This window comes from Mirounga leonina, unplaced genomic scaffold (assembly GCF_011800145.1).
Source record: "Mirounga leonina isolate KUSES-001 unplaced genomic scaffold, KU_Mleo_1.0 Mir_167, whole genome shotgun sequence".
In the NCBI taxonomy this organism is placed as follows: domain Eukaryota; kingdom Metazoa; phylum Chordata; class Mammalia; order Carnivora; family Phocidae; genus Mirounga; species Mirounga leonina.
In genome coordinates this window covers 3578362-3602751 of record NW_023270422.1, presented here as the reverse complement: position 1 = coordinate 3602751, position 24390 = coordinate 3578362, and the positions used below count along the sequence as shown (strand labels likewise).

The window sequence follows — 24390 nt, the reverse complement described above, 5'->3', positions numbered from 1 at the left end:
TAGAGGTACTAGCCAGGGCAATTAGGCAGATAAATGAATGAATGAATGAATAAAAGATATCTAGATTGGAAACGAAGAAGTAAAACTACTTCTGTTGCAGGTGTCATGATTGTGTCTAAAGAAAATCCTAAGGAATCCACTAAAAAAACTATTAGAACTATTAAATGACGTCAGCAAAGTTGCATGATACAAGATTAACATACAAAAATCAATTATATGTCTAACACTTGCAATGAGCAACCTAAAAATGAAACTAAGTAAAACAACTCCATTTATAATAGCATCAAAAAGCTAAAATAGGAATAAATTAACAGAAGTACAGAACTTATACTCTGAAAACTACAAAATATTGTTGAGGAAAAATAAAGATTTAAAATAAATGGCAAGGGGCGCCTGAACGGCTCAGTTGTTAAGAGTCTGCCTTTGGCTCAGGTCATGATCCCAGGGTCCTGGGATCGAGCCCCGCATCGGACTCCCTGCTCAGCAGGATGCCTGCTTCTCCTTCTCCCACTCCCCCTGCTTGTGTTCCCTCTCTCACTCTGTCTCTCTCTGTCAAATAAATAAAATCTTTAAAAAAGTCTTTAAAAAAAAAATAAATGGCAAGACAACCCATATTCGTGAAGCAAATGATGAAATGCCTTCATCTTAACCATATTAAGATGACAATACTCCACAAATACTCTACAAATTCAAGGCAATACTTCTTAGAATCCTGGTGTTTTATAGAAACTGACAAGTTGATTCTAAAATTCATATGGAATTGCAAAAGACCCAGAATAGCCAAAACAATCTTGAAAAAGAACAAAGCTGTAGGACTCTCACACTTCCCAATTTCAAAACGTACAGAAAAGCAATGATTGATAATTAAAATGTGTGGTACGGGAACAAAAAAACAGATTGGCACGATAGGAATAGAGAGTCATGACTCTATTCCTACATCTATGGTCAACTGACAAGGGTGTCAAGATCATTCAATGGGGATAGAATAGTCTTTTCAACAAATGGTGGTGAAACACCTGAATATTTATATGCAAAAGAATGAAGCTAGCCCCTTACCTGACAGCATATATAAAACTTAACTGAAAAAGGATCAAAGGCCTAAGAGCTAACATTATATAACTCTTAGAAGAAAACATAGGGGTAAATCTTCATGACCTTAGATTTGGCAATGGTTCTTAAATATGACAACAAAACCAACAGCAACAACAATGTATCTGTTATACATTGGCCTTTGTCAAAATTAAAAACTTTAGTACTTCAAAAAAAAAAAAACAACTTTAGTATTTCAAGGACACAATCATGAAAATGAAAATGAAAACAACCGGCAGAATGGAAAAAAATATCTACAAATAATATATCTGATAGGGGACTTGTATTTAAAATATGTAAAGGACTCTTACAGCTCAATAATAAAAAGACAACCCAATTTAAAAATGGGTGATAGATCCAAACAGACATTTCTTCAAGGAAGATATACAAATGGCCAATAAGCACATGAAAGAATGCTCAACATCATTAGCTATCAGGGAAATGCAAATAAAAACCACAAGGAGATACCACTTCATACCCAATAGGATGACTAGAATCAGAAGAAAGTCAGATAATAACAAGGTGTTGGCAAGATCGTAGAGAAATCAGAACCCTCATCCACTACGAGTGGAATTAGAAAGTGGTGCATCTGCTTTGGAAATCTATTTGGCATTTCACTAAAATGTTGGTTATCATATGATCCAGCAATTCCTCTCCTAGATATACACCCAAGAGAAATGAAGACACATGCCCACATAAAACCTTGTACATGAATGTTTATAGCAGCATTTTTATAATAGCCAAAAAGTGAAAACAACCAAAATGTCTATTGACTGTCAAATGGATAAACAATGATATATCCATGCAATGGAATATTATTTGCCCATAAAAAGGAATATGATACATGCAACAACATGGATAAATCTAAGACATTATGTGAAGTTAAAGAAGCCAGTCACAAAAGACCATATGTGATTCCATTCATATGAAAATCCAGAATAGGGAAATCTACATAGAAAGTAGATTAGTGGTTGCTTAGGGCTAGGGAGAAAGGAGGGTAGGGAATGGGGAGATGGGAAAGTAATAGCTAAAGGGTACAGGGTTTCTGTTTGAGGTGATGGAATGTTGTAATATTGATTGAGGATGGTTGTATGTATCTCTAAATAGAATATAAACCACTGCACTGTACACTTTAAAATAGTTATTATATATACATGATGAATCACTAAATTCTATTCCTGAAACCAATACTACACTATGTTAACTAACTTGAATTTAAATAAAAACTTGGAAGGAAAAAAAAAAAGGTTAATTGTATGGTAGGCAAATTATGTCAATAAAATGTTTGCTTGTGTTCAAATCAATAGATTTTCTAACTTCTGACAATCATCTTCCAGTTTCATACTACCACTGCTCCTATTCCCTCACTGTACATTGTGTACAAGGAAAAGATTTTGTAAAAATTCAGTTAACAACTGGCTAGGTACATCCAATTTGTGAATAAATGGATTTCCGAATTCTCTCAAAATACAGACAATATGACTGAAATATTTTCTAAATGCATGTTAGTAGGCACTATCCCTGTACCTCAGTTTACTGAATCTCTCTTAAGTATACAAATAGTTGAATTCTACACCATAAGGAATCTCAAGCAGCTCACTGCCCCTCTAAGGGACTCAGCTTCCCTAGGCCATCCTCCCTAAAAAGTAATTCTGGCCTCATGTCAGTGACTTGATATCCCAAATATTACTGTAATTTTTGATAGGTTATGTGATGAGTACCATAAAAGACAGGTGCTTCCATATTCCTAGGTCTTGGGTAGAACCACTAAAATGAAAATTTTCCATACTATGTTGGATGGTTACTTGGTCATACCCAATAATGCCATGCCCACAGAGAGAAAAACTCATTGTGCAGAGACACAGCAAAAAGAAGTAAACTCAGTCAGAACTTGATTCTAGAACAGATCTCCTATTAGAAATATGAATCTTTGGACAGAGAACTTCACTTCTCTAGATCTCCATTTCATTACTATATAAATTATGTGGATTAAGACTCCTTTCAAGTCCAAAATCCTGTAATTCCAGGCCATGAAATATTAAATCGCATAAAGATAGTTAAAACTCTAGTTTTAGATGCAAAACCAAAAAAAACCAACCAAACAAACAAAACCACCCAAAAAACTAGTTACCTTCAAAAACACTAGGAAACATCTGTCTCGGAGTATTAGTACAAGTCTAAATTCAGTAAAATCAGAGAAGGAATCTTTCATAAGAATATATGTGAACTGGGGTGCTTGGGTGGCTCAGTCATTCATTTCGGCTTAGGTCATAAACTCAGAGTTCCAAGATCAAACCCCACATCAGGCTCTGCACTCAGAACGGAGTCTGCTTGAGAATTCTCTGTCTCTCTTTCCCTCTGTCCCTCCCCACAGCTTGCTCGCTCTCTCTAAAATAAATAAATCTTGGGGCATCTTGGTGTCTCAGATGGTTAAGCATCTGCCTTTGGCTCAGGTCATGATCCCAGAGTCCTGGGACTGAGCCCCGCGCTGAGATCCCTGCTCAGTGCAGATCCTGCTTCTCCCTCTCCCTCTGCCATTCCCTCCGCTTGTGCTTTCTGGCTCTATCTCTCTGTCAAATAAATAAATAAAATCTTTGGGGTGCCTGGGTGGCTCAGTCTTTAAGCATCTGCCTTCAGTTCAGGTCATGATCCCAGGGTCCTGGGATCGAACCCCACATCGGGCTCCCTGCTCCGCGGGGAGCCTGCTTCTCCCTCTCCCACTCCCCCTGCTTGTGTTCCCTCTCTCACTGTGTCTCTGTCAAATAAATAAATAAAATCTTAAAAAATAAATAAATATTTAAATAAAATAAATCTTTAAAAAATAGAGACTATATGTGAACTAATGACCAGCTAATAACCTCCTCTACTTCCCTTCTAATATCCATGACTATCTCAACACTGGTATCATGTAGTTAATTCACAAACCAAATACAAGTCAAATGTAATTACAATGATTATGCCAACCACATCTCAGAAGAAAATATTAAACATTTAATACCCACATTTACATGCATTAATGATTATAACTCAACTTATGCTTTAAATGTAGAATATGCTATAAACAATTTAGGTTCTTCAAAATTAGATGGTTTCTATTTTGGCTATTTTGTTTTTAATATTTTATATGTGCTTTGGCTAATCTCAAATTATTTCTGAACCACCAACAGCTAGAAAGCAATGCTACTTTCTCATTGGTTTAAAAGTTGAGCATGTTAAAAATCAGATCATCTAATTCCTGTACTTATCTCAAGTTATATAAAGGTCAAAATTGTTATCTAAGAGTAAAAAAAAATTATAAAAATTGCCAACTGTAGTCTAACATAGTCTAAACTATGTTCTTGTTTAGTACAGCATGAAATCAAGTGTGAATGGGTTAGTTTAAGCAATTGATTTATAACTAATGCCTTCTGATGGTCAGTTATATGGCACAGAATACTACTTTAACAGCAATAGTCTTTCCAAATATAAAGCCTACTCTTCATTTGGTTCAAGTCTTGTCTTTTTAAGAAGTAGAAAAGTGAGTTTCAAATATGTGCACTTTCCAGAACTGTCAGGTTATAGATGTGTTTTTGCAGATCATAACAAAAAATGCACATCTCAATAGTAGAAAAAAATTTAAAGGCATTTGGAGTGTTCACTTAGTTGGAACTAAATTTAGTATGTTTTATTCAACAGGCTCGTGCTTGAATAATAAAGTTTCTAGGTTTCTGATACTCTTCTCCTAATAAATATACCTATATATTATACATATACATATATGTATAGAGGACTGTATTAGTGTACAAAAGAACACATTAAAGACATTATATAAAAAATTTTATTTTTAATAGGAAAACAACTTTTATGACAGCTAAATAGACAAGGTAAATTTAATTTTTAAAAAGAAAAATTATTGGTAATGAGAATTCTAGTGATAAATGTACTGAAAGAATCTTTTGAAATAAACCACCTTTACAGAAAATTATTCATGTCACACTCTATTAAAGTGCTTAAAAAGGAAATTTATTTTAGAATTTATACCAAAGATGCATTATGAATACATGCGTTACTCTGATACAATAAGGCAGGAAGCCCAGCCTCAATGATAACATAGCCTTGATCTTAAAATAGTCTGCCTCTTAGTATGTGCCCCATAAATGGTTTGTTCCCAAAGTTGAAAATTATAAGCAATTTTCCCCATTGATAGCTTTATGAGTAATTCTGGTAACAGAGGAAAAAAGTCTAATTCTTATTTTGCTAATTCTCTAAAGTCATGTCAGTCTCACAAAAAACATCTGATTACTGTTTTCAATGAAAATTAAGAGGGATATTTTCAGATTTTTTAAACAAGTTAAATCATAAATATTTATTATATACAAAAATAAACAAAAGGTAAATTTTAGGGTATCTCTAGGTTTTAATTTTAAAAACATTAAATCATTTGCAATGAAGTGATGAAAAGAGTAACTTGCACAGCCGACTAGTATCCTGCTGCTTTCTTTTTTTTTAAGTAGGTTCCACACCCAGCATGGAGCCCAACATGGGCTCGAACTCACAACCCTGAGATCAAGACCTGAGCTGAGATCAAGAGTGGGACATTTAACCAACTGAGCCACTCAGGTGCCCCCATAGTTGCTTTAAGACCAATGGATGAAGCAACCTGTGCAGAGAGATGCTGAATGGACAGTCAAATCTATCAATTATGTCATGTAGCTTCTTACAAAAAGTCAAATTGCTATAGCTTTTTTAATGCTCACTGTTGTTCACTTTTAAAACTAACTTTTAAAACTTGCTCAATTTTAAAGCAAATATCAGCATGGAGTCCCTCACATATGCTCATTTTTCAGTGGCCTCACATGATTCTCCAATTTAGAGTAGTCACATATACACCGATGTTTTTTATCACAATAAAAAAGAAAAAGGAAGAAAGAAAAACAAATGTGGTTTATAAGATGGAATCCATGAAGAGGCTAGTAATGAATCCTCTGACTACAGAGAATCAGCAACAAACTGCCAATAATAACTACAGAAATAGTTTATCAAAGTGTCATAACAGAAGGGTATGATGAATTTTTTCTAAAACACTCATTTTGGGGGAGCCTGGGTAGCTCAGTTAAGCGTCTACCTTCAAAAAAAAAAAAAAAGCGTCTACCCTCAGGTGGGTCATGATCCCAGGGTCCTGGAATCAAGTCCCACATCAGGCTCCCTGCTCAGTGGGTTGCCTGCTTCTCCCTCTCCCTCTGCCGCTCCCCCTGCTTATGCACGCACTCTCTCTCTCAAATAAATATTTAAAATTTTTAAAAATAAAAATAGTCAATTTATAATGCATCTAACTACCATATTTATAAATTATTTATGTACTTTTATGTGAGGTTTGTTTTATTAATATTTATGCTTTTCTGCTATTAGTTTTTCCTACTCTTGCATCAAAGTCTTCCCATAAATCCCTGGGAAGTCACAAATATCCCTATGGCCATGGGTAAACCTCAAAAGTGATAATTCATCAAAACGTATTTTCACCTATTCAATGAATAAATCTGTTGTGAGGTTAATTTTTCCTAATTTATATAAAATAATCCCATTAATCTATGAAAAATAATGATCATATTGATTTTACTATGACTCAAACCCTTAGACATAAATATCTCTGATTACCTGTTAATGTAAAGAAAACTGAGTAAATTTTGTATTTATATTTAAACTACTGAATACCTGTAAACAAAGTAGCATTTATTAAAATAAAATACACACTTAATTTATACTAAATTCCACTCAGATTTATACAAGTTTTTTATCCTTAATTTTTAAATACACACGATTTTTTTCAAACATTGTCAGGTATATACAAAAGTGAAATATGACATCCAAGCCAGAATGTGATTTTTAAAATGATAACCTCTATACACCTAGTAATGTACAATATGTAAAATTCCAATAAAACAGGTACATTCTTATAGAAATGTTAGTCCTATAATACCGAGCGATATTTACAAGCAAACATGATCCAAACAGCACATGCAGATTCAGGGTAAGTAAACACTCGGACACGAACTGCCAGTCGCACCTGGTCTCCACGGCAACAGATTATTTCTTCACAGAAAGGAGACCTATAGAAGAAAGAAAATTTATTCAATTAAGAAGTGAACTTAGGTTTTATTTCTAAGTAAGTCAGTATTTAAAATAATTTTTAAAAATCCTGTCTCTGCTACCAATAGCCCTGTGATTTTGGTTAACTTATTCAAATTATAGAATACTTCTTCAGTCTATAAATTTAAAAAATTACACTGGACAAGATCAGAAATCCTCAACTGAGACTGCACCAAAATCAATGGGAAAATTATCCCAACTACTAGAGCTACATTTCAGACCTAATGAATCACAATCTGTGGCAAGGAAAATAATAAATCATTATAAAAGTTCACCATGTGATTCTAAAGTCATTCCTAAATAACCAGACTAACCAGACTGCTAAAATTCCTAGGTTAACAGGGGTGCCTGGGTGGCTCAGTAGGTTGCACGTCTGACTCTTGATTTCAGCTCAGGTCATGATCTCAGAGTCGTGAGAACCAGCCCCGCATCGGGCTCCATGCTCAGCACAGTCTGCTTGTCCCCACTCTGCCCCCACCTTGAGCGCTCTCTCTCTCAAATAAATATCTTTAAATTCCTAAGCCAATAACAATATTTATGAATTCATAAATTCCACCTTACCGAAGACATGTGGCAAATGCACGCCTTGCATTTCTATATACAAAATGTATTGGGAACCCTTTAAATGTGTGACCATCAGGTACAGCTCTCCTTATGGCATCTTGAAATTCTTCATTGCCTGCAGATATACTTGTTGTACGTTCAAATTCATAAGAAGCCAAAGCTGGTGATAAGAGATAGGAAAGCTGGTCTTCCCAAACAGTAGTGAGACCAAGATCCTACAGCAATCAAAAGATGAAAAGGAAAGGTGAAATACACTAATGTTTTAAAAACCAATTATAAATGTTGGCTATTTTAATGTATGCCAAGAGATTTTTAAAACCTGTCATAACTTTTTAAACTTTCTATTAATTATAAGGACACATACAAATAAAGGAACTACAGGTATCTGGTTTTACTTCTTAGAGGAAAAAAACCAATAAACTTTCAATACAATGATGTTAGGAAAGTCTCCAAAATCTATACTTCCTTAATATCCACTAGAAAAGACTACATGGAAGAGTCCTACTATGGAAAACACAGTGCCACTGAAATTTGAAATCATATTTTATTTAACTTTAAAGAGTTTAGTAAGATTGAATCTGCTTAATTTGATTGCTCCAACACAAATTCAACTATAGTAGGGGAGAAAAATCAACAAATGAATTGCATGTATAATTAAACTCAAATATTTATAAAAAACACAAACTTTTAAACTGTAAAGAGATAAAAAGGTGAAAAAGACATGCTATAGGCCTTTAGGGAGCTTAAAACATGTTTCTAATGGAATGCTGAAGGCAATTATGATTTCATTTATAACATCAAATGAACTACAGATATCTAGACACATATTTTTGAAATATTGTTACAAACATAAAAAACTTAAATATTTTGATTATCATAATAGATCTCTACCATTTCCTGATTTTGTATTCAAGGTTTTTGGTTTTTTTTTTTTTTTAATGTTACGTTAGTCACCATACAATACATCATTAGTTTTTGATGTAGTTGATCCACGATCCATTGTGTATTCAAGGTTTTAAGTGGTTCCAAGTAACCCCAAAGGTCTACGATCACCTTTTTACCCTGGCAAAAAGTAAATCTTACTTGTTGGTTTACAGGCACCATTAACTTAGTGATTAACACTAGTATCTAGCTCAGTTTTCTTCTCTATATAAATTCTTATAACGTAATAAAATACTGGTCTTGTTTGTAAACAATACCTAAGAAAATTAAAAGGCAGTATAAGTGATGGAAGGAAAGGGGCAGTAATGAGGGGCTTTCATTCCCAGCAGTATAGTGAACTAGGTCCTTAAACAACCTATTGCTAATAAGACCAAACTACAAATGCCAGATTAAATATTTTCCAAAATATACTTTTAAATGCTTTGATGAGTTGGCAAGTGAGTACAGCAGATTTTAGAAGCCAAAATTAATAGTAATTGGGAGCCCAGAAAACGTATTTGATAAATCAGTTTGCCTTTGATGGCCTCAAGGAACATGGAAAACTGGATTCACCAAAGGTGGGGAATCCGAAGAGGTGAATTAGAAATAAGTCTTCTGGGATTCTAGTCCTTTGATGGTTATATGTGTTGCATATAACTTTTCCCACTCCAATTGTGCTCTTTTCACTTCTGGTTTCTTTTCATGAACAAAAATTCTTAAAATATACTAATCTTTTTATGTTTTTTGTCTTTTTTTTTTTTTTTAAGATTTTATCTGACAGAGACAGACACAGAGAGAGAGGGAACACAAGCAGTGGGGAGTGAGAGAGGGAGAAGCAGGCTTCCCGCCGAGCAGGGAGCCCGATGCGGGGCTCGAGCCCAGGACCCTGGGACCATGACCTGAGCCAAAGGCAGACGCCTAATGACTGAGCCACCCAGGTGCCCCAAAACTTCAAGCTTCTTAAGGGCAGGAATTAAATCTGCTTTCTTCAGGGCTAGAACCGTGACTGGCACTATCCCACCTGCCCCCCCCAATCGTTAAATATATAAACAAATTAAAAAAATGCGCAAAACTACAAATCTCAGTGTTAATTACCTTCCTGTGTTCTGACACTAGCAGCCTTAGCTGCATTTCTATTTCATTACTTGTTACTGAAGCATCAATTGTGGATGCACACAGAGGGGGAAAGGGAGGAAGGGATGTTGTAGCTCCCGGAGCACAAACAGATTTGATTGCTTCTTCACTCATGGGTTTCCATTTGGATTCATCATTCAAATCAAATACACAGATTTCTACTGAGTCAGAGGGCTGACAATTTCCCAGGAACATCTGATGATTGAAAACACAACCAATTGTTCGATATGGGTACAATGGTTTGGGCTGTTCAGCAACTGGAGATTCATCAGGATTGGCAGGTTTGTGGATGTACCTAAAAAAAGTAAATCATCACTTTATATAATAAAAACTTAAAAATTAAGAAGGCAACACCTATTGAAAAAGATACTTAAGGCTATAACTATTTCCCAGGACTAAAGTTTAATACTTGTTTTTTCTTCTTATATTTCTACAATTTGATTACTCTACAGTAATTGTATGGCACATATTATGATATAAAAATCAACTTTATTCAACATGAAAATATATTCTATGTATAATCATTAAGATCAAAACCATTCATCTCAGGTAACACAATTAAAATAACTTAGCTACAACTAAATAGGTACAACTAATTAAAACGATTATCAACCAGGGGGAAATTCAGAAAACTGAGAAGATGGCCCAGGGCCGCACCTTTAGGAACTCCAACATTTACAGATAAGATGAAGGAGAAGTGAGAACAGCCAGACAGGAATAATGAAAACTGAAAGACAGAGCTATGGGAGAAGCTAAGGAAAGAGATGGTCCCAGGAAAGAGGGAGGAGCACGCAACTCTTTCAAAATCTGATGGCAGTCAAAAGAACTAAGAAAAGTATACAGTGAATTTACCAATGTGGAGTTAGTGACATCAGATTTTCAGAAGAAATCATGATTTACAACCTGAACTTACTTTTAGGCTTGAGGAAAAACATCAGAAAAAGCATATGCCAATTACACAAAATTAAAAATAAATCATTTATTTTTTACCAATATTATTTTACCAATATTTTTACCAATATTTTAGATGTACAAATTTTCTTCAAATTTAATATTTTAATTGAAGTAATGTTTTACATAGTTATCAAAAAGGCTCTAATAATGAAAATTATCAGGATGTGCCTTTGAATACCATCAATATAAACAAAGAACCTATAATCTCAAACATTTACATCTTCATTTTAATATCCTTCTAACATAGATGACAAACCTGTGCCCTGTTAAACTCTCCCAAAAAGTGATAGTCCCATCAGTTCCACAGGTCATAACCCACGCGTGAGGTACTCCTTTTGCCTTAGTCCCAACACAGACAAAGGCTTCTAATCCATATCCAAGAAGAAGGCTGCATAGAAGGTTAGCATGATCTTCACAGTCACCCTAGAAAATGAAATGAATTAAGTATTTATTCCTTCAGTTTCCTCATTAAATATCCAATAAAAATTATAATTAAAAAGCAGTATTAATTTTTTCATTTTTTCAAGTTTTTTTTTTTTATTTTTAAGTAATCTCTAAACCCAACATGGGACTCAAACTCACAACCCTGAGATGGGGAGTCACGTGCTTCACCGACTGAGCCAGCTAGGCACCCCTAGATTTTTTTTTTTTAAAGATTTTATTTATTTACTTAAGAGAGAGCAAGAGAGAGAGAGAGAAAGAGAGAGGAAAGAGGGAGAGGGAGCAGACTCCCCACCCAGCAGGGAGCCCGACATGGGGCTTGATTCCAGGACCCTGAGATCATGACCTGAGCCGAAGGTGACTGAGCCACCCAGATGCCCCTAATTTTTTCTTTTAATCATTAGTCTAGTGGTAATAAGCTAAAACAATTGGGGACAGGGGTAAGAATACACTAATTTTAGAAGAACCTAAATTATTTTACAAAGTCAGTGCTCACAAATCTGATAGTCATAACATATATACTTTAAAAGGGGACATTCCGGGGTGTCTGGGTGGCTCAGGCATTAAGCGTCTGCCTTCAGCTCAGGTCATGATCCCAGGGTCCTGGGATCAAGCCCCGCATCGGGGTCCCTGCTCGGTGGGAAGCTTGCTTCTCCCTCTCTCACTCCCCCTGCTGTGTTCCCTCTCTCACTGTGTCTCTCTCTGTCAAATAAATAAATAAAATCTTTAATAAATAAATAAATAAATAAAAGGGGACATTCGGATTCAAAAGTTTATAAAAAATTTATATAACACAGAAAGAAAAGTAGCAAGATTTTAAAGATGAATAGCTAAAGAGCTAAAGGACATGAACAGACAAGATGACAAATGATACATCAAGAAATGCAAATACATGGGAAAATACTCAAAACAATGAGTTACAGTATCTGTATGTGATCATTTTAAGGCAATACATACCAGGAAAAATGACTGAAAGAAGAAAATGTCAACAATGGCTATAATTATGGAAGGTTATATATCATTTTCCCTTCTATTTTTTAAATTTTCTTTGATAATATTATTTTCACAACTTAAAAATATTATGAAAGCTACAAAAACAAAATATCTGATAATCTATAAAAAATAAAAATATTAAAACAGGCTACAATTACATGAAGATATGTATTTAAGTGCAGGACTAAAGGTTCTGCATAATACATAAAATTTTAAGTGCAGTGTTAGCCTGAGGGGTGATTTCTTTCCCCTTAAATTTTGTATTAGTGGCTCTATACTGCTGTTTTTTGATTAAATATACTAGAACCAATAACATTTTAAAATGTCAAATTTGACTTTTGAAAAATATCCAACCTTCTAGACACAGTAATTTCTATACTGAGATTTTATACTAAAAATTTTCAAAAGAAAAATAATAATACTCCCAAAGATATTCAATGAAAATATTCACTCACAAAGATATCAAAAAATTAGAAGCTACTGTAGCCAAAAGAAACAGTTCCTACAATGGCAAAAGTTAAGTAGATTTTGTATATCAACTAAAGAAAACTTTATACTTATGCAAACATGAATAGATGGAGATCATAAAAATTGTAGCAACTACTACATGGGAAAATGTCCATAGCATAATGTTAAAGTATAAAGCAGGACACAAAACTTTATTTATATCTCAATTATAATTATGGAAAAATAATATATACACAGAGAAACACGAAAATATAAAAAAAGAGATGAAAAACTGGCAACAGAATCATGGGAGAAATTGCACCCGTACTGCTGTAATGCTCTTGTTCGTGCAAGAATAACTTTTTCAATAATTGCAAGCTTCTGGGGCGCCTGGGTGGCTCAGTTTAAGTGGCTGCCTTTTGCTCAGGTCATGATCTCAGTAATCAAGCCCTGTGTTGGGCTCCCTGCTCAGGGGGGAGTATGCCTCTCCCTCTCCCGCTGACTCTCCCCGCTACTTGTACTCTCGCTCGCTCTCTTTCTCTCTGAATAAATTTTTAAAAAAATTTTTTTAAATTAATAATTTCAAGATTCTAATTTAAGATGTGCTTTCTCTTTAAACAAACTCAGGTAAACAAAATAATGAATCAAAGGGGTGATTATTTGCTTTAGTTAAGAATGATTTACATAATGACTTTAAATATGTACCATTCCTGCTACATTTGAAATAAAAAAGCTTAAATCCAAACACACAACTTTTGGGAACCACAACTTGAGAATAAATCAAAGTAATTTATTGATAATGTTTAACTGTTTTCTTTTTTTTTTAAGAAAGAAATAGTGTAGGGGCGCCTGGGTGGCTCAGTCGTTAAGCGTCTGCCTTTGGCTCAGGTCACGATCCCAGGATCCTGGGATTGAGCCCCACATCGGGCTCCCTGCTCTGTGGGAAGCCTGTTTCTCCCTCTCCTACTCCCCCTGCTTGTGTTCCCTCTCTCGCTGTGTCTCTCTCTGCCAAATAAATAAAATCTTAAAAAAAAAAAAAAGAAAAAAGAAAGAGAGAGTGAGGGAGGTGGGGAGAAGCAGAGTGGAAGGAAGAGAGAAGAGAATCTTAAGTAAACTCCATGCTGAGCACAGAGCCTGACTTGGGGCTCAACTCCACTATCCTGAGATCATGACCTGGGCCAAAATCAAGAGTAAGATGTGTAACTGACTGAGCCACCCAGGAGCCCCTTCAATTGTTTTTTTTTTTTTAAGATGATTTATTTATTTGAGAGAGAGAGAGAGAGAGCATGCAAGAGAGAGAAAGCATGAGCAGGGTGAGGGGCAGAGGGAGAAATAGACTCCCCGCTGAGCAGGGAGCCCAACGCAGGGCTCAATCCCAGGACCCCAGGATCATGACCTGAGCCCAAGGCAGACACTTAACTGACTGAGCCACCCAGGCGCCCCCCACCAATTGTTTTTAAGATAAAATCTTCCTAACAAATCAATCTCTAAGCTAAATAGGCTCTTCTGTATAAGCTTTGCCTTGTGAATGAACTCATACTACTTATAAAACCTCAGACAAAAATTATTGCAAAACAAATAATAAAAAAATTGATTTTTTTCTATTTCAGAACTGAAATGCTAAAGATAGTCTTGTTTTCATATTATCAACATTTTTAGAACACAGATTAAAAATATCACATAATCTATAAAATTCATTTATTGAAATCAGTTAATATCAAAAATGTACAAATTCTTAAATACATACTTACACCTGAAACTAAACAAAATATCATGCAATCCAAGATTTTCTTCCATATTCATCTTGTACTGCCATTTTCTCTTGTAAAAAAAATGTATCATCTAAATAGATTTTAAAACATGAATAGTAATAGAAAGACCATGATTCTGGTCCCAGCACCGTCTCTAATTCACTGTTTAATTTACCTCTATATCTTGATTTCTGACACGATAGTACTTGTCTCCATCTCACAAAAATCATATTATGCTAATAAGAAACTACACAAGAAAATAAAGATGCTAAGTTTTTTATGTATTAAAAACAAAAGATTGTGACTAGTTCAAATTGATAATTCACTGACTTTTCTGTTTTCAAATGCAATCAATTCACAGTAACTATGATGTACTGCTTTTTAATTCTATTACATGTGTAGAATACCTTGTTTCTACAGAGAAAGGCCAGCAGAGTGCACCACTGTTCCTGTTTACCTCCTCCTCCAATAACAGGGGCTCTTTCATAACCAAGGACATTAACAAATCTTGCTGCCTGCCTTGGAGTATCCAGAAGCCTCCCAGCTCGAAGTGGTTTAATATAGGAACACACTGGTCTATTTATCCCATTTTCATCCTGGGGGAAGAGGGAAAAAACATCAACTGTAAGGATAGATTAATCATTCCCAATTTTACAACTTTTTCTTAGAATATATTAATGTGGGACAAGATAATTCTGGATAACACTTATTGAGTGCTTACCCTGCATCCAGCACTGGGTAGCTAAGTGCTACGCATACAATTTATCTTTTAATCTTAACATCTCTTACTGTTTTCATTTCATAAATGAAGAAACTGAAGCTACAGGTATTATGCAACAGAGCTAGGATTCAAACCCTCAGCTGTCTCCAAAACTTGTGACAATAAGAACTTGAACTACCATGATTCAGCAATCTCACTCCTGGATATATATCTGAAGCAACTGAAATCAGTATCTCAAAGAGGTATCTGTGCATCCATTCTCACTGCAGCATTACTCACAATAGTCAAGATGTGGAAATAAGTAAAATGTCCTTTAATGGATGAATGAGTAAAGAAAATGTGGTATTACATATACAATAGAATACTAATCGGCTATAAAACAGGAGATCCGCCATTCATCACAACACGGATGAATATGAAGAGTATTATGCCAAGTGAAATAAGCCAGACAGAGAAAAACAAATCCTGTATGGTGTCACTACATGTGAAATCTTTTTTTTTTTTTTTAAAAAAGGCTGATTTCAGAGAAATAGGAAATAGAATGGCGGCTGCCAGGGGTTGGGGAGAAGGAGGAATAGGGAAGATGTACGTCAAAGGGTACAAATTTTCAGTTATAAGAAGAGTAAGTTCTGAGGATCTAATATACAGCATGGTGACTAGTTAATACAGTAAACTTGAAAGTTGCTGAGAGTAGACCTTAAGCATCCTCACCACATGAGAAAGAGATAACTATGTGGGGTGATGGATGTGTTCATCATCTTAATCTTGGTAGTCATCCCACAAAGTATATGTATATCAAATTATGTTGTACACTTTAAATATATACAATTATATTTGTTAATTACTCCTCAATAAAATTAGGGGAAAAAAAGAACTCTTCTGAAAACAGAATAGGCAGGTATTTGGGGGATGGAGAGGGGATCTAAGCCAAAGTATTCTTTAATATTATCGTACAGAACTTAATACTGTATATCCAAACAATAACTTTTCTGATTTACTGATCCAACAAGTTATCAGAGCTCATTTTTAGTTTGTCTCCATTACACTTGGAAGGTTAACAAGGATTTGTTAATTAAGTGAACTGAAAGCAGACTTTTAAAAATCATTTAAGGAAAACATCTTACATTTTCAAAATAGGATATATCCTAGCATTTGAGCTAAATAACTACAGGGCATACAAAAGTCTCTGATGACTGTCCACCGCTGGGCTTTTTGAGTTAATATTACCAAAGCCCACATTTCCCTTACATTCATGGTTACTGAAATGACAAAGTCAAAGGATTACTTTCTATTCAAAATTCAAAGACAATTTAACACTCTTTATCATGGCAAGGTTCCTGAGAAACAAGGCCTAACTCAGCCAACAGAAAAATAACTGTTTCAATTATCAGAACCACTGATGTCTTTCTATACCACAAAACATCACCTCTCCACTATAATCCCATACCTTAGCAAGAAAAAAAAAACCTATTATTTACATTTAATTATAGTGAGAAAGATCATGAATTTTTTTATATAGAGCAAAGTATTATTATGATTTGATTCATAACTATGGTTCTCAACTCTAAAAGGCACTGATTTTTTTCCGTCCTCTCCCACCCCACTGTTACCTCCCTGGCTCAAACACATCCATGGTGGCCTCTTACTTTCCATCTCCCCCATGCTATCTTGGGAATCAGAAATAGAGATAGAACAAAGGGATCAGCTAGGAAAAAGCTCAAATAGAATGAAGAACCAAAGACAATTAAGGAAACTAAGGAACAGAGACAGAAAGAGAGGAAATTTAAGTGAAGGGTGTTTCAAGGCACTCATAAAAACAGAAAACCATGATTCTAATTTTGGAGGGCAGTAGAAAACTATTATTTCGATTTCTTTTACATTAACTGTTATTTATTTATTTATTTATTTATTTATTTATTTATTTATTTGACAGAGACACAGCGAGAGATGGAACACAAGCAGGGGGAGTGGGAAAGGGCTTCTTATTTATTTGACAGAGACACAGCAAGAGATGGAACACAAGCAGGGGGAGTGGGAAAGGGAGTGGGAAAGGGCTTCCCGTGGAGCAGGGAGCCCAATGCGGGGCAGGGAGCACAATGCGGGGGCTTGATCCCAGGACCCTGGGATCATGACCTGAGTCGAGAGTAGACGCTTAAAGACTGAGCCACCCAGGCACCCCTACATTAGCTCAGTATTAATTATTAATCTAGTATAGTGTGAGAATATTGTCTTGAAATCAAAATCTGAACATTAAAAGGATAGCCTCAATCCTCAAGTGATTTGTAACATTTTCTTAAAACTTAATGGCCTTGGGGCGCCTGGGTGGCTCAGATGGTTAAGCGTCTGCCTTCCGCTCAGGTCATGATCCCAGGGTCCTGGGATTGAGCCCCACATTGGGCTCCTGGCTCAGCGAGGAGCCTGCTTCTCCCTCTCCCTCTGCCTCTCTCCCTGCTCATGTTCTCTCTCTCTCTATCTCTGTGTCTCAAATGAATAAATAAAATCTTAAAAAAAAAAACAAAAAACTTAATGGCCTTAAAGATCAATTTCTATAACTTACTTTAAAATTTCTTACACTAGAAAATTTAAAGGCTATCATTAAGTGAATTACTATTGTACTATAGCAAAACAAGCAAGTGAGGAAGAAAAACTACAACAGATTATTAAGTATAACAACTCCGATGATTCTACAGATGTTTGGTTAGGATAAAGGTAATTAACTGAGTTCCTGAATCGGCCATTTAGTCCCATTCTTACAACTCCACCAACAGAGAGGAAAGGAATGAGTACCTAAAAAGTGGATGCATGTGCCCTAAATCAATCATCAATAGTAGCATCTGAGAATACAAGATATATCATTATATGTTTCATTACAGCAATATTTCTCATATTATCTATAATATATCCCCATAAATGAAATGTCTTGAAAATTTCGGTACTTTAGCTTCTAAACCTGCACTGTCCATTAAGAATGCCACTAATCCTATGTGGCTTTTTAAATAAAATTAAATAAAATTCAGAATTCAGTTCTTTATTGCCACATTCTGCATGCTTAATAGTTCAATGGCTATCATACTGGACAGCACAGAGAACATTTCCATCACTGCAGGAAGATAGTGCTGCTGTAAACTATTTTCTCTTGTGCCTAGAAGCACTGGAAATTCATTTCAGACCATGTATAATAACTTTTTGGTTTAAAATTAGTTTTGATTAGACTGACTGCCTTAAATAAATGTTATTGTTCCTTAACTTCATCTAGTCAAATACAGAACGCAGCAGCAAAAGACACTTTTGGGGAACTGAAGTAAGATAAACATTTTTACTCTCTCTCTTTACCCAAAGGTGGTCCAGTCAAACCAAAAAAGCACTAGTTTGAAACTGTAACTTAACGGAGTCTCCATGACTAAGTTGCTGTTTGATATCAGGAAAAATTCTTTACTCTTCTCTTTTATAGTTTTTTATAAAAAGTGGTAAGGCCTGGCCAACTGACAATCTCATATGGTTACCACGAGACTAAGTGACCTTATGTGGTTCAAATCTTCTTACAATGAATTCTAAGAGATGGGAACTTGTTCAAGTAGTATTTCCTAAAAATGATCCCCGTTCCGATTTGCGTAACTGCATCATCCTCTTTCTCCTCCTCTTTCATTTGCCATTTCTCTGATTCACTTCCTCACCCACCCATTCTTCTCTCGTCCCAGATTCCACATGGCAATGCATAACCTCACCTCAGACTAAATAGACAGCAGGGAGCCAGTTATATTTTGACTGGTTTCTCTTTGCCCCATCCTGACATCAATGCTACCTGTCTGCCCAAACAATGCATAGACAATGCTCCTGGAAAGTGAGAAGCTGTTTCCCTCATTTCCACCACTAGTCAACAAGGCTCTCCCACTTTTAAGCTCCTCATCTAGAAACTGAACTACTCTTAGCCCATCCTACTATGTAGGGTAAAACTAGACAAATGCACAGGATCTGAGACATATTAGTCAAAATAATACCACACTATAACTCTTATAAAAGCATCTACATAAGGTTGAATGAATATAAAATATGTGCATTGTTCCTCAGAAGTTACAAATATATGATCTAATCATATATTTTATTATATGATTATATGTTGAGAAAAAATAGGCTTAGGATACAGGAAAATAGAAGCAGAGATACAGAACTGAAATGCTGCAGTTAAATATTACTGGTCACTGGTTCAGAGATTTTGGCTATATGGAATTATTATATAGCTATATGGATTATTTACATTATCAACTGCAAAGTATCTTAGTATTTAATCATTTAGTACTAAGTATCACTCTCCAAATTAAACAAAGTGGGTCTTCATCTATTTTAAACCAAATATATTCAAAAAGGGTTTAAAAAGAATAACTGAAAATGAAAAGCAAAATAAAACAAAGACTGTGTTATGTCACCTACTCACTGAAAGAGTATTGTAAAATCATATTCGATTTTTACAAATAAAGTTTCATTTGTCTGGAATAAATACATTTTACAAATTCATCTTAATTGAAATTTACATATACAACAGTAAATCTCAAATATAGGTGTGAACCTTTTCTAATGCAATTTACAAACCTGTGCAAAAATCTTAACCAGCCGTGAGTTGTGTGAAGGTCGAATTTGCAAATATTCTCTCCACCACTGCTTTGCATATACAAGAAATAATCGCTCTTTCTCTGCAGTTTTCTGACGTTCCAAAGCAAGCTAGAAATTTAAAAAAATACTTCCTTCAATTTGTTTTTTCTCCTTACATACTCTAAAATATGTAACAATTCAGCACTCTTCTCTCCATCTCTACCACCATCCTAACATAAGATATCATCTCTACCATCTATCTCTAAGAGCCTCCTGACTGACTTCCCTATATCAACACCCCACTCCATAATCTCGTCTCCATATAATGGTTAGTGATCTTTTCTCACAAGACAAACATTTTTAAATAAGTCATATTGTCATTCTTTTGCTTAAAACTAGGAAGTGATAATTTTCTAAAAAGAAAGTACTTTCTAGGATCAACAGGTAAATACACCATTATGAAAACAAATACACAAAGAAGAGAAATTCAGAATTATTTACCTGTGTGTTCACTACTTCTTGAGATAATGTTTGATTGAGTGGTGGGTACATCTCAAGTTTTATATTTAAAATTCCGACAGAAACTTTTGATTCTGTGCCTATAAATTTAAATAAATATTTAGAACTTCAGAGGTTTCCATACTATGTATATTTAGTCAACCAAAGTCTAACCAAAATAATTAAAGAATTTTGTGCTTTACCTCTTACATGAAATACAGATAATATTCAACATCATCTTTAATATTCATATTAAAAACGAACCAAATCAAATTAGTTTTTAATGAAGACCTTTATCTAATTATAAAGAGATTACCTATTTTCTGAGTTTGCTTATCACGTTTTAAGGGGCTGTTTGGATATACAGGATTTGGTATTCTTAATTTTTATCTTCATTAAATGTATGCCAACCAGGGGCGCCTGGGTGGCTCAGTTGGTTAAGCGACTGCCTTCGGCTCAGGTCATGATCCTGGAGTCCCGGGATCGAGTCCCACATCGGGCTCCCTGCTCGGCGGGGAGTCTGCTTCTCCCTCTGACCCTCCCCACTCTCATGCTCTCTCTATCTCATTCTCTCAAATAAATGAATAAAATCTTAAAAAAAAAAAAATGTATGCCAACCAGATTTACATCAAAAACAAAGTAAAGCAACAGTTAACATCTCATTGTCAGAAAATATTTATACTTTATCATATATAGTAATTCCTATGTATCCTTTCCTATATATATTTTTTTAATCCCTTCCCATTTTTCACATCACATGTGAGTACAAATTTTCAATCCATTCCTGGCTTTAAAGAATCAGAAAACAAATATACTTTTTTTGTTGTTGTTACCAGAACTATTTACTATTTCTCTGGTGAATCAGAATATACTTGTTTCTTGGTCACTACTATGATAACCATGTTAGGACTGTATCTGAAGACAAATAATGGGTATCTTTTGAAAATAAATATCCCACATAAAACTTTTTCCCCCTACTTTCTATTTAAGGAAAAACACATTCCAGGTCTGACTTATCAGAATCTAAAGTCCTAAAGCTATACTGTCCACTGGCCAGGTTAGACTATGCAACTTAGTTTCAATACCAAAGTAATTCCTCTACATGTTATGCATAAAATAGTGGTAGGTCTTATTTTATTAGCAAATATGTATTACACATCAGATAGTATGCAAGAGTCCAAGGAGACAATGGTGAATAAGATAGGCACCATCTCTGTCCTCAAAGAGTACTATTCACAGATATTTGAGCAAGTTAGTCAATGAGCAAGTTAGTACCTCTTTGAGTCCCACGTTCACACAAGTAAAAGGATGGAAGAATATCAACTCCATAACCTGTAAGAACCCTTGCTGCAGGAAGACACTGGTACTAATGGGGATGCACTGTACACTGGAGTGTGCTGGAATAGAGGGTTTTTACATATGCATGTGTGTGAAGAATCTTAATTTTCTTTACAGCCTTATACACAATCAAATAAATTTGAAAAAAGAGAAAAAGCAAGGGACGCCTAGGTGGCTCAGTCGGTTAAGCATCTGGAATCGAGCCCCGCATCAGCCTCCCTGCTCAGTGGAGAGCCTGCTTCTCCCTTGCCCTCTGCTGCTCCCCCTGCTTGGGCACGCTCTCTCTCTCTCTGTCAAATAAATAAAATGTTAAAAAAAGAAAGAAAGAAAGAGCAAGCAAGCCCCATAAAAAATTTTTTCCTTAAGACAAGGTCAGATTGACTGTGAAGTTCTATACTTATAACATGCTTCATGACATTTCCCAAGACTACAATACTACAGTCCAACTATAATTCTAATGAAATCCTTTTTTTAAGTATTTTTTTAAAAGATTCTATTTTAGAGAGAGGGGGGCGGAAAACACACACAAGTGCAGGCGAGAAGGGCAGAGGGAAAGGGAGAAGGAGTCTTAAGCAGACTCCATGCTGAGTGCAGAGCCTGATGCAGGACTTGGATCTCACAACCCTGAGATCAATACCTGGGCGGAAACCAAGAGTCGGGCGCCCCCTAACAAAATTCTTTTTACATGTTTCCTTCTTGGTTTACAAAGGTATTCAGAAAACATAAAAGGTATTTACAAACAAGCTGTGGCTATAAAAAGGTAACAGTGATTAATCATCATACCTACACCCATAAGTTCCACAGTAAGACTGGTCATTCCATTTTCTGAGCCCAAAACTGATCGCCATTCGAGAAAATAGGATGCTACCAAAGTAGTCTCACCAAATATGTCTGTTTTGATTAGCACCATATGAACTGGATCACTTATTGATAACATTGTTGTTGAATCAGCCATTCGAGTTCCATCACCTGGCAACATAAACCAAATGTACCACATTACATATTCTGTTAGTCCAACATAAAAATACTTTTATTACAAAGGATACTAATAATAAACTTACATAAAACCAAGTAAAATAATCTGGTAATGCCTCAAAAAGCATGCAACAGATTACATTATAAAAAAAAGTACAATCCTGGGGCACCCTGGGTGGCTCTGTTGGTTAAGTGTCTGCCTTTGGCTCAGGTCATGATCTCAGGGGCCTGGGATGGAGCTCCACATTGGGCTCCCTGCTCAGCAGGGAGTCTGCTCCTCCCCCTCCCTGCCCCTTGGGCTCGCTCACGCTCTCTCTCTCAAATTAATTAATTCTTTTTTTTTTTTTTTAACAGGCCTATTAGGGCAACATTTTTTTTTTTTTAAGATTTTATTTACTTATTTGAGAGAGAGAATGAGATAGAGAGAGCATGAGAGGGGGGAGGGTCAGAGGGAGAAGCAGACTCCCTGCCAAGCAGGGAGCCCGATGCGGGACTCGATCCCAGGACTCCAGGATCATGACCTGAGCTGAAGGCAGTCGCCCAACCAACTGAGCCACCCAGGCGCCCAGGGCAACATTTTTCACTGGGGGCAAAAAAAATTTTTCGTACTATATTAACCATCTTAGCAATCTAAAATTCTGAAGGTATAATTCTATAACTTTGTTAAGTTTACAAATGTAAAGATTTCTATATTGAAATAACATACAAAATACGTTAATAGAAATAATGCAAAACAATTATGGGAATCAAGTATATAATTTTAAAGTTATAAAAATGAGAGTTACAGATGTCCATCCTAATTTTTATTTTTGAAAGTCACATTAACATCATAAATCTAGCTATCTTTCATAAATGAGGATTATGTCTCATTCTCCACTATATCCGCAGCACTTGCCTACCATAGCATAATGCACCTAACAGGCATTTACTGTTTGACTGATTGATTTGAGAGAGAGTGCGCAAGCGCACGCACAAGTGGGAGGGGGAGAGGGAGAGAGAATCTCAAGCAGACTTTGTGCTGAACGCAGAGACTGATGCAGGGCTCAATCCCACAACCCTTAGATCATGACTTGAGCCAAAATCAAGAGTCAGATGCTTAATCAACTGTGCCACCCAGCCCCCCACCATATGCATTTAAATGTTTACTACTAACGAAGCAACCATTAAGACAATAAAAAATAATCTTCAGGGAAAATTAATAAGCAGAAAATAAAGCAAGAAGGTGGAAGTCATTTATATAAAAAAAAGCAGTGGAGAAAATAAAAGCAAAGTAGGAAGATTCATTCATTATAAATCTCTCCTTATAGCAAAAGTTGTTATGGTTGTTCTACAATAAAACCTAACAAAGATTTACTCAGTTAAGTGACAAATTATCATTGCTCCTTACCTAAGCTTTCTCTGTGTACTTCAAGTAAAAAGCCATCATGAAAATCTGGTTCACAGGCACATGGAACAGGTTTAGAACGAAAACGTTGGTTTCGAAAATGTAAACATAAAGTAAAGGTTGAACAAACTTGTCCTGGTAAAGGCTCAGGTTCTTGTAGATGTTCCAAGAAAGCTTTTCCACCCAAAACCTGAAGGTAAAGATACCTCCGTGTTGGATCAATATTAGCTGTAAAGTGTAGCAATATATATGAGGAAACTGCCAAATAACTTAAGGAATGTGATCAAGACAATAGAAAATAATAACAACAGAAATAAAACCAAAGACTAAATAAAGAAAAAAAGTAACAAATTTACTCTATACCAGGACCATTTACAACCAGGGAAGAAAACATACATAATAAGGTACCTTTATCTGAGTTTATATTCTGGCTACTTTTTCCCAGCTAGAAAGGAGTCAGAACCAAG

At 35.4% G+C, this 24390-nt stretch overlaps 1 protein-coding gene across 2 annotated transcripts in view; it reads right to left on the bottom strand.

Moving 5' to 3' along the window:
* The window catches only part of CEP76 (centrosomal protein 76), a 34060-nt gene that overhangs the window by 6665 nt on the left and 3005 nt on the right, over positions 1-24390 (bottom strand). The window contains exons 4-12 of one of the 2 annotated variants that reach the window (XM_035013856.1): positions 23927-24151; positions 22348-22533; positions 20230-20327; positions 19729-19857; positions 14828-15016; positions 11045-11211; positions 9796-10129; positions 7777-7994; positions 7133-7175 (exon numbers count right to left, since the gene is read on the bottom strand). In XM_035013856.1, the coding sequence (XP_034869747.1) occupies positions 7133-7175; positions 7777-7994; positions 9796-10129; positions 11045-11211; positions 14828-15016; positions 19729-19857; positions 20230-20327; positions 22348-22533; positions 23927-24151 (1589 nt within the window). Of the gene's footprint in view, positions 1-6902; positions 7176-7776; positions 7995-9795; positions 10130-11044; positions 11212-14827; positions 15017-19728; positions 19858-20229; positions 20328-22347; positions 22534-23926; positions 24152-24390 lie in introns of those variants that run through there. The other variant, XM_035013857.1, reaches the window with a different exon arrangement.